This window comes from Neoarius graeffei, chromosome 8, assembly GCF_027579695.1.
Source record: "Neoarius graeffei isolate fNeoGra1 chromosome 8, fNeoGra1.pri, whole genome shotgun sequence".
NCBI lineage: Eukaryota > Metazoa > Chordata > Actinopteri > Siluriformes > Ariidae > Neoarius > Neoarius graeffei.
Window position 1 is genome coordinate 59,567,058 of NC_083576.1, and position 12,041 is coordinate 59,579,098.

The following is a 12,041-nucleotide window of genomic DNA, read 5'->3' on the forward strand; positions in this document are numbered from 1 at the left end:
CTTTTAATTTTATGGAAATCGAGGATGAAAACATCTGTATAAGTTTGAAGTCCTCAGTAAAGATCCACAATCTAAACCGTTCGCTATCTGTCTATTTTTTGATACATCACTAGGGCAGAATAGTTCCATTCATTGCTTGGGAATATCTCATCTCATTATCTCTAGCCGCTTTATCCTTCTACAGGGTCGCAGGCAAGCTGGAGCCTATCCCAGCTGACTACGGGCGAAAGGCGGGGTACACCCTGGACAAGTCGCCAGGTCATCACAGGGCTGACACATAGACACAGACAACCATTCACACTCACATTCACACCTACGGTCAATTTAGAGTCACCAGTTAACCTAACCTGCATGTCTTTGGACTGTGGGGGAAACCGGAGCACCCGGAGGAAACCCACGCGGACACGGGGAGAACATGCAAACTCCACACAGAAAGGCCCTCGCCGGCCCCGGGGCTCGAACCCAGGACCTTCTTGCTGTGAGGCGACAGCGCTAACCACTACACCACCGTGCCGCCCATTATCCGCTTGGGAATATACTTTCAGAAAAGATGGTTTAGATGGTTGAATCCGTTTTTGTTGATGGTACAATAGCTCAATACATATTTGACAAGATGACTTGATTGTGAGTCTTTCTTGAGCGTAAGTAAAAATGATTTCTACGATTTGCATCAACTGCTGCATCGACAACCTATGCCCCCCTCCTGGAACCTATGCCCCTCCTTTGCCACTCTAAGGAAAAATCTCTGGAGCCGCCACTGTCTATCAGATATATTCCATTCAGCTGAAATGATCCTGAACTCGTCTTTGACTCATTCAATATCATGCTAGCTGAATGGAATATATTTGATAGACCACTCAAAGCCAGCCAATATTATTTAAATAGACTTGGATATATGAAACAGACTTGGAAAAAGTGTTTTACCAAAACCTGTGGCCATGAGATTAATGAGCACATTGAAGATCAATGTGCACATTCATACATCCTGCAGCTAGTTTCAAGTGCTGAACCTATTTATTAAAAAATAAAAAAATATGTTTGTGTTCAGGTTATGTAATATCTATGAAAGATCAGATGGAATCGGTGGCATTTCAACATTAATTTTGAGTTACACTGATCACTCATCCTCTGAAAAAGTATTCTCATCTCTGACAGGACGAATTAGGAGCTTAATTTTATAATAACTTGTACAAACAAAAATGCATGTTTTACATAAATGCTTACTGATTACAACAATTGCCTTTAAGTTTGAAATAAACAATTCTTATCTCAGTACAGTTATATTCTGTTACACATTGCAAACCACATGGAGACGTGAGATGAGTGAGGCTGGCATCAGGAGCTACACAACCGCTGACAGGTGAGGTATGATTTTCCTTGATATTATGTAGAATGAATTTGCACAGCTGACAGCTCTGCAAAGTGGGCTGTGAAGGTCAGCTGGTCATCAAGCAATATAAGGTTCCTGAAGGACTTTGCAAGTGATATTGATATAATTTTAATAATGATGTGATGGATCACAGCACATGACAAGCTTGGATAACAAAAGCTCTGTCTTCATGGGGTTGTGTTGAGTTTGCCATTCTCTCTTTTTTGCTGTGATGCTGAGAATGCAGATCTGCATTCCTTTCCTCATATGTGAAACATTGATCACCTGACCAGAGATGCAGATTATGTTCACTGTAATTTAATGAGAGTTTAACTTACAGTGCCTTGAAAAAGTATTCATACCCCTTGAACTTTTTCACATTTTTCCACCTTACAACCACGAACTTAAAAGTTTTTTATTGAGATTTTATGTGATAGACCAACACAGAGTAGCATATAATTGTGAAGTGAAACAAAAATGATAAATGGTCTTCAAAATTTTAAACAAATAAAAATCTGAAAAATGTGGTGTGCATTAGCATTCAGCCCCCCTGCGTCAATACTTTGTAGAGCCACCTTTTGCTGCAATTACAGCTGCAAGTCTTTTGTGGTATGTCTCTACCAGCTTTGCACATCTAGACACTGAAATTTTTGCCCATTCTTCTTTGCAAAATAACTCAAGCTCAGCCAGATTGGATGGAGAGCATCTGTGAACAGCAATTTTCAAGTCTTGCCACAGATGCTCAATGGGATTTAGGTCTGGACTTTGACCGGGCCATTCTAACACATGAATATTCTTTGATCTAAACCATTCCATTGTAGCTCTGGCTGTATGTTTAGGGTCATTGTCTTGCTGGAAGGTGAATCTCCTTCCCAGTCTCAAGTCTTTTGCAGCCTCCAACAGGTTTTCTTCCAGGATTGTCCTGTATTTAGCTCCATCCATCCATCTTCCCATCAACTCTGACCAGCTTCCCTGTCCCTGCTGAAGAAAAGCATCCCCATAGCATGATGCTGCCACCACCATGTTTCACAGTGGGGATGGTGTGTGCAGGGTGATGAGCAGTGTTAGTTTTCTGCCACACATAGCGCTTTGCATTTAGGCCAAAAAGTTCAACTTTGGTCTCATCTGACCAAAGCACCTTCTTTCACATGTTTGCTGTGTCCCCTACATGGCTTCTGCCAAACTGCAAACGGGACTTCTTATGCCTGTCTTTCAACAATGGCTTTCTTCTTGCCACTCTTCCAAAAAGGCCAGATTTGTGGAGTGTACGACTTATAGTTGTCCTGTGCACAGATTCTCCCACCTGAGCTGCGGATTTCTGCAGCTCCTCCAGAGTGATCATGGGCCTCTTGGCTGCTTCTCTGACCAGTGCTCTCCTTGCTCGCTCTGTCAGTTTAGGTGGACGGCCATGTCTTGGTAGGTTTGCAGTTGTGCCATACTTTTTCCATTTTTGAATGATGGATTGAACAGTGCTTCCTGAGATGTTCAGAGCTTGGGATATTTTTTTTTAATAACCTAACCCTGCTTTAAACTTCTCCAGAACTTTGTCCCTGACCTGTCTGGTGAGTTCTTTGGTCTTCATGATGCTGTTTGTTCTTCAGTGTTCTCTAACAAACCACTGAGGCCTTCACAGAACAAGTGTATTTATGCTGAGAGTAAATTACACACAGTAGGACTCTATTAACTAATTAGATGACTTCTGAAGGCAATTGATTGCACTGGATTGTATTTAGAGGTATCAGAGTACAGGGGGCTGAATACTAATGCACACCACATTTTTCAGATTTTTATTTGTTTAAAATTTTGAAGACCGTTTATCATTTTCGTTTCACTTCACAATTATGTGCTACTCTGTGTTGGTCTATCACATAAAATCTCAATAAAAAAGTTTTAAGTTCGTGGTTGTAAGATGGAAAAATGTAAAAAAAAGTTCAAGGGGTATGAATACTTTTTCAAGGCACTGTACCAGTGAATGTTGAATTGAATGTCAGGAAAATTTTGCTGTTTTTATAATTTATAAGAGGAGCACTGAGTACAAAGTTGTGACCAAAATTTATTTTATTTGTATGCTTTGTTGGCTACATTGTTAATATGCCCTATATAGAGGTAGTTTTAGTGTGTGTCAGGTATTTTGGTGTTCTGAATGTATTCAACTATGTTCTTGCATGTAGCTTCAGTATTTTAAAAGACTTTACCCCAAATTTTAATTCCACCTCATACATTACAGCATATGTTGATTTGATTTGTATTAGCAATAAAAGGAGCCAGAAGCAAGGCGGTCCCTTGTTAAATGTTACCCTTCATTTTAACCTTCATGAATGTTTCACCGTTTCTTGAGTCTCCCAGGACACCAGCTTAACCAGCCATGCTCATGTCTTTCTTTCTTCCCTTCATTGCTCCCAGTGTGAGAATGATGCAAAGACATGGCCCGTCATGCCTCCTGAACAGGGGATGTCTAATCTCAGCTTGTCTTCATTCTTCTCTCCATTCTGAGGGCAAAGCAGCCCTGCAGCATAAAGCAATTGTTTAGGACCACCAGGCCAGATCTTTCACTACCCTGCCACATTGCATCTGGTTTCTGTTTATTGCTTTGTGGACTTTTTAAATTTTGTCTAATTATACTTGCACGAATATGTGTATCACTGGTTTATTTTTATCATGTCAAGATGAAAATGAAATGCACGGCCTTTCCAGACACCTACATGGCACAGCAGGCTTCAGAGAGTGCTTGATACATTTTGACATTTACCATGTCTTTGGCCATACTTCATTACCCCGCTAAGCAGGAAGTTTGCCTCATGAGCACTGCTTCCAGCGGGCAGGTTATTGTCACTGACTTGGTCCCAGACTCATAAAAGCAATAATGCATACTTCTTTAGACCAAGAGAGCTGTGAGAGTGTCAGCTCCTTGCTTTAACTCCAAATGTAATCAGCACTGAGAGTGTGGCACACACACAAAGGAGTGTGAGAGCACTGATTGACTTGAGATTGAATGTGTGAAAGGAGGATAATCATCTGCCATAGAAGCAGTGATCACATTCAGTCCTATGATCACACTGAGAGCCTCACTTGGGTTACTTTTCCCCCTCCTTTGCTGGCAGGATCACTTCATTTTCTGCATATAAACCTGTGAGCTATAGGTGCTTACTTACATCCCCTCCATCTCCCTCTACCTGATTAAATTCATAAAGGATGTAGCAATTAGCGCATCAGTTGAATGAGGTGTGTAAAAGTGGGGAAACAGTGAAGAGTGCAGGGGGAAGAGTGCTGATTTAAAATCACTGCAGTATCAGGAGGCAAGAGAGAGATTCGTTCAAAACCTTTTAATTTTACAACCAGTACCTTTCTGTTTTTGGAATACTGATGCCAAGGACAAACTGGCTATTAAGGAGATGTCAGATGTCAGACCAAGCCAATAATTCATATGAAGGCACTTGGTGTATATGCGTATACTCCGTATCAGAGCTTCAGTTCAAATGTCATGCTGGCTGTCCTTGCCTATTGACTGAGTCGTCACGCTGGTTATTTTCCAGCCAGAGCCCTGCAGGATTCATTGAGCCTGATCAGTCAACATATTCTCAATTCCAAAGCAGTTACTGACCAACCTGTGTCACCGCTAATAACCACACCAACAGTGCATTGAGCGTTTCAGTTGACTCAGCCTAATTACCACTCTGCAAATGAACACAGCCAGAGGAAAGGAGGTAGTGATAAGCACTAAAAAAAACCCCTAGATGCTTGTTATTTCCCCTGTGGAGCTCTACCAGACAGGGTAGAATTCTTAATGTGACTCTGATAAATGACACTGAAGTTATCAGCTTGGCCAAGTAGCTCATGAGCAGTAATAAACATATTACAAGCAAGCTCATACAGAGTTTGTCACTGAATTTAATTCCATATAGGATTGTTTATGGCTCTTGTGTGTTAAATATGATGAATTTTTTCTCTGGCATGGCAGGAATTGCCTCAAAATTACACGGAAACATGTGAATGTGAGTGTGAATGGTTGTCTGTGTCTATGTGTCAGCCCTGTGTTGACCTGGCGACTTGTCCAGGGTGTACCCCGCCTTTCGGCTGTAGTCAGCTGGGATAGGCTCCAGCTTGCCTGCGACCCTGTAGAACAGGATAAAGCGGCTAGAGATAATGAGATGAGATGAGATGTTGTGGTATGTCTTGTGTTTAACCCCTTTACTTCTCTGCCAACTGAACATGAAGCATATTATTTAGTAAACAAGCAAAGATAATTCAGTAATGATGGTGAAGCTGATAGGAAAGGTTATGAAAGTTCTGATCCAATACTGAATATTGAGGCATCAGGGCCGATATGGACCTGAAACACCTAATCAGTATCAAATCGGATTTATGTTATTTTTAAAAAATCTAATCCACTGACATAAACAAAGACGACATATTATGTTGACTGACATGACACAGATCTGTCATAAGATTTAGATTAAAGTTCACTGCAGTTAAGTCTCTGATATTTCAAATAACTTCACAAAAATGCTTTGCAGAGAGTCAACTACTGAGAGAATGTCAGCATTACCTCAATATACAGTATTGTTGATACTCAGAAATGTATTTTCAGTATACATAAAGTGTGATAGGTGTGATTCTGGACCCATTGATTGTTTCTGGAAGTTTAAGGAGTTAAACAGTCGTGGAAGCGAGGATATTGGCATGAAATGTAGAGAAATGGTGATAGAATATGAGTGTGTTGATCTCTCTGGGAGTCATTAGTGAGATGTTATGATGTTTACTGTGTTACCTGGTTACAAGGCTCAGGTAGGGGACAGATGCATGTTATGACTGTTGCTACAAATAGTAGAACCCAATATATAATAATCAATTGTAAGAGAAGTGAGCAGTCTTTAGTGAAGCTCAGGTATTGATTTAATTGTGTTTGCATACACAACATGTTGTGATCAGTGTTATTTCACCTTATATTAAGGTCCAAACCTGGTTCAGTGCAATACACTTGTTGTTATGAATGTCCATTAGATGGAGCTGTGGTATACTAGAAGGTGTGTGTGTGTGTGTGTGTGTGTGTGTGTGTGTGTGTATTGTAATGGATTGGCAGAGACAATGTGAGAAGCACAGCTAATTTGTCTTTATTCTCCAGAGAATATCAAATTACATGCCTGTTTTTATCACTTGTGTGCCAGAACGTGAATAGGAATTCAGCCTGACAGCACACCAGCTTTGTGGCACAGGCTGTAATTTCACCTCACACCTACAGACAGACCCTAATGTGCTGAAGTCTACTATATTCATCAGGAATTGTCTGATTTATATTTGTGCTTATTCTAAGGCTTTATTATTGCTCTGATGCAACACTGGTTCTTTAAAAGGTGGAGCCATTTAACAGCTCCTCCCCCACAACTGTGAATGATGTCACTGTGGCTTCCCCAGACCATGGACAAATGATGTGAAGCCTCTCAGTGAGGCTTTACTCTCTCCCTCTGCCCGTACCTCTCCCCATGCCTGTCTCCTCCTCTCTGTTTCTCACTCCTTGGCTTTCTATCCTGACTTGCTGCAGCAACTTGGCTATCCTCTTTCTATTCCTCGTTCTGTCTCTCTCAGCAGAGATGTAGCCCTCTTCCTCTCAAACTTTTATACCTCTTTGAAGTGCTGAAGCCTTGACCGACATCCATCTTCTCCTAGTCTATTTCAGTCCTCTGCTGCTTCATGGATCGCCTCAGTCCTGCTCTCTGACCTCCTGCGTTCTTTCTGCTTTAGCCTTTCTCCCCCTGCTTCCCCAGTTTGGACCATGGCCATGAAGGAGACAGTGCTGCCCATCAGCGAAGTGTGCAGCCCCTTCCCAGAGGTGATTGAGCTAAATGTTGGCGGCCAAGTGTATGTGACCAAGCGCACCACCCTGCTCAGCGTTCCCGACACCACACTTCATGCCATGTTTGCACGGCGAGCACCTGGCGAGCTGCCCCGAGACAGCCGTGGCCGCTTCTTCATCGATCGTGATGGTTTCCTGTTCCGCTATGTCCTGGACTTTCTGCGTGACCGGCACGTTGTTTTGCCTGAGCACTTCCCTGAGCGTGAACGCCTGCAGCGTGAGGCTGAGCACTTCCAGCTGAATGAGCTTTTGAGACTGCTGGGGCCACCACGTATTGCCAAGCAGGGCTCGCTCAATGATGAGGGCTGCCACAGTGACATCGAGGAGAGCTCTCAGAGTAGCGAGCTACCTGGACGCACCCCTAGTCTGGATAAGAGGTCAGGGTTCATCACCCTTGGCTACCGTGGCTCCTATACCACAGTGAGGGACAACCAAGCAGATGCCAAGTTCCGACGCGTAGCAAGGATCATGGTGTGTGGACGTATCGCTCTGGCCAAAGAGGTGTTCGGTGAGAGTCTGAACGAGAGCCGTGACCCAGACCGGCCACCAGAGAAGTACACTTCACGCTTCTACCTGAAGTTCACCTATCTAGAGCAGGCCTTTGATAGACTGAGCGAGGCTGGCTTTCACATGGTGGCTTGCAATTCTACAGGGACATCTGCCTTTGTTAACCACTACAGAGATGATAAGATTTGGAGTAGCTACACTGAATACATCTTCTTCAGTAAGTAATGGAGAAATCCTTTGTCTAACACCACAAGCTCTTTTATTCTATCACTTCTTCAGCCATTCTCCATCTTTCACATGTTGGTACATTTCTCTTTCTAGTAATTTTCTGTCTGTACAAAATGAAATGCTTCTGTCTTACCTCTCTGTTATACCTCTCTCTAGTCTTCCTGTCTTTTAATTTCTCATGTTTCACATTTATACACACACCACATATATAAGCCAATGAATTTTCCACTATGCAAATGTGTGATAATTGGAGCCCTTTATGCCACAGGCTTGAATGAGTAAATGTGGATACAAACCAGAAATTGCATCAGTAGTTACCAAGGGCTACAGCTCTAATCACCAAGTAACAAATATTATTCTTTGCTGGTTTTGTGCAAAATTCTGCTTATTACAGTGCTTTTCCTCAGGTCTGAAATGAATCAGGTGCATTTGGTGGGGGGATGGGGGTACTTGGGGCTTTTTGCATGAGATCTAGTATGTTTTCTTATATCTACCTTGAAGTTACTAGCTTGCAACCACACAAATAGAATATTGAACATTTAAAAATTAGCAAGACATAAGAAGATTTACATGCTCCATGAGGTTCCTTCTTCTTTGATTTGTGTTTGGTTAGTGCTCCTCTGTCTCTTTCTTCTTCCCCTGTCTGCTCAGGCCTAATGCCAAATTTCATAACCAACAAACGAAAATGCACTTTTGTGTGTAGTACATGGTTTGTAAGCATAGCAGATCCAAGCCTGAATTCATGGCTGAGTTGATGTTTGACTGAGACTGAATTGCAGGTCTGTGGTTAAATCAGTGCTGTCAAGCTCTGCAGGTTTCAAAGTCTTTCAACAGAGCTGTGTGTCCATATAAAGATATGTGTGCATGGGGAATTACGAGATTGTGGGTGTTGGTCTGCAAGGGTGTGTACAGAGATAAGGCTCAGTGTATGAATAGACAGCATGGAGGAAACATGCAGATAAAAGTTGCAAGTGATTGACTAGAAGGAGGCACAGCTGTGGAATTAAGAAAGTTAATACAACTTCTGTGTTAATCCCACCACTGCACAGCACAGATAACAAGACCATGTGTGTCTTAAGTGTTACATCATAAAGTTAAAACCTGAGTAAAATCACAAGCATTTCTGTTACTCATAAACACTCTGCCTCTCTCTCTGTCTTTTCCGAGCCTTTAAATAGAGCCCCATTCAAGACACCTCACAACCATTACCCATTCTCCACCTCTGCATGTCTGCATTGTGAAGGTTTGGTACATTGAATGTAGTCTCAGAGGCAGGGACGAGAGAGGCAGCATCTGGAGAAAAGAGGGAGGTAGTAGAAGAAACATAGCAGAGGTAGAAAAGCAAAGGGGCTAGGAGCATATCTCTAATAGAAAAAGAGAGGGAAGAGTCCTAATGTCAGAAGGCATGGGAGAGAGAGCGAGAGAGAGAGAATATGAATGGGTGGGGACAGTCACTGGAGGCCAAGTGAATGCTGGGCTGTGGACAGTCTTGTCATCTGAATTTTATATGATGGGTGTGTGCCTCATAGGAAGCCCTTTCCTTGCTCCCTCTCTCCCTCCTCATCCATACTCTATTAGCATACTGATGGCTGTCCAGGGAGCTCTGAGGAAGGGCACTGACTTGTGTATTTGTGTTTGAGATGAATACAGCACAGGGAAATGGGTAAATATTCAAAATTGCTTTATGTAGTGAAAGTTCATTATGTCTACCTATTGAAACTATTCTTTAAATTCGTTTCTTAAGACAAGGATTTTTTAAGATGTTACCTTGACAGTTTCGGCGATAAACTTCCGCCTTCTTCAAAACAGTCACCAGATGTCGAGTGGTGACGTGCCTTATCAGCTGATGTTACTCTAAGGAGGCGTGAACGTCCCGCCCAATTTGACAGGTAGTTCACGCCTCCTGCTGTCAGGTCGCTCCTCCAGGACGGCGCTCCAGGTGTGTGACAGCGCGTACGCTCCCTCATCCCGGTTCATCGTTCTCTGCGCACGCTTTTGTATCTCCACTGCCTCCAAAATAAATGCAACATCATATATGAAATCCCTTGCCGTTCATGTAATAAAGTTTATATTGGCGAAACGGGCAGGTGCTTCCATACTCGCAAAAAAGAACACCAAATAGAATGTGAAAAAGAAACAACAAAAAGACTCACAAGATCCGAAAAAGAAAAAGCACACCAAGAAAACTTAAAATCAGCCATTTCAGACCACTGTAAACGGCAAAATCATATAATGAATTGGGAAGAGGCCAGAGTCATTCGCGCTGAAGAAAATAGATTCCAGCGTTGGATTTTGGAGGCAGTGGAGATACGAAAGCGTGCGCAGAGAACGATGAACCGGGATGAGGGAGCGTACGCGCTGTCACACACCTGGAGCGCCATCCTGGAGGAGCGACCTGACAGCAGGAGGCGTGAACTACCTGTCAAATTGGGCGGGACGTTCACGCCTCCTTAGAGTAACATCAGCTGATAAGGCACGTCACCACTCGACATCTGGTGACTGTTTTGAAGAAGGCGGAAGTTTATCACCGAAACTGTCAAGGTAACATCTTAAAAAATCCTTGTCTTAAGAAACGAATTTAAAGAATAGATTCAAAATTGCTGCCTAATGGAGTGGTCACAAGAACATTGATGTACAGAAACTGAAGCTGGATATTCTGAATGGCCAGTTTAAAGATTACTTCATATTAAGGATGGACAGTATATTAATCTTGTCATAAATTATATCACTACACTTTTTAAAGACATGTATTGTCAGTATTGACCCGTTCCATTTTTAGTAAGTAGTCTAGAAATGCCTGACTGACTCTTAAAATATATTATTGTCAGTCCAACCCCATTTTATTTAATTAGACAATAAATGAACCATATACTCTGTTTTAAAAAAAAATCATGATGGATGACACATCAGTGAATAGTATTCTGATATGGCAGTTTTGACATTTTGCTCACATTCATACAGCTAAACTATTATGCAAACCTATGTCTTCTGTACAATATGTAATCTTCCAGTGTATTGCATATTCTGCTTAATCTCTTGTGAAGTGACAAAAAAACGAAAGGTTTGGTTTGGTTTTCCCTTTAACCCCTATTCCACTTCCTTTCATTTTAGCCACCTGGAGAATGCAAGTTCCAGTTGTCTGACTCGCAGCCAAAATATAAACGTCTCAAAGTTTTTAATTTAGTTGTAGCATTGCAGGTGCCATTCACTCTTAGCCGCTGCCAACAGATCATAGAACAGGCTGTGATGAGACCGAGGCGGAGACCGAGGCTGAGGTCAATGACGGTATCTGCTAGCCTGCCTTCCCCCTGCTATGTGTAAAGCACCCCAATTTATAGAGTAGTGCCCCACCACCTGTAGAGGGCACACACAAACAAAAACAGCAATGCTTAACTAAATTATTATATAGAAATAAACTTAAATATGGCGTCTACATCTTGGCATTACCCAATGCATACTCATTTTAAATGTTTCAGAATTTTGAATGTGTGTGTGTGTGTGTCTATTACCTTAGTAATATTTTTGCTCTCAGGATATTCTATCAGGATGTTCAGATAGTTAACTAGCTGAAAGGATCCATCACTGCTTGACTTTTCAACTAAATTAATGCCAGACATTAGTCGGCTCTCCTGTAATAAATGCAGTATCTCATAATAAAGCTTGTAGAAAGCTAACTGTTATTCTATCCACATTCACTGGATATGAGCAGTTGCGCACTCTGATTGGCTACTCTATTACTAGGATATCAGCTCATATACCATGAGTAGAGAAAAACAAAATGGCAGAGCGTGTTGAACCAATCGAGGACAAAATAAAAACTGTACTCAAAAATAAACCCCCCAAAATTACCAAGTATTTAAAAGAAACAGAAATAGCTATGGTAATGCACCTTTAAGTTGGTTTGCCAACAGCCAAAAAACCCCGAAGAAGAACCCCCCCCCCCCCCCCAAAAAAAAGCAACAAAATATGGAATAAATGCATTTGATGGTAAGAATGTATATTTTATTTTTCAAGAATTATTATTACAACATTTTTCACAAATTGCTACTGTCATTTTGTTGGTTTGTTTACATTCTAAGCGGAAAT

At 41.9% G+C, this 12,041-nt stretch overlaps 1 protein-coding gene across 1 annotated transcript in view; it reads left to right on the plus strand.

Annotated features, from left to right (window-relative positions):
* Nucleotides 1-7,139: 7,139 nt before the first annotated feature.
* Nucleotides 7,140-12,041, plus strand: part of kctd8 (potassium channel tetramerization domain containing 8) — a 45,402-nt gene continuing 40,500 nt past the window's right edge. The window contains exon 1 of the mRNA XM_060926974.1: nucleotides 7,140-7,944. Within this exon, the coding sequence (XP_060782957.1) occupies nucleotides 7,140-7,944 (805 nt within the window). The remainder of the gene's footprint in view (nucleotides 7,945-12,041) is intronic.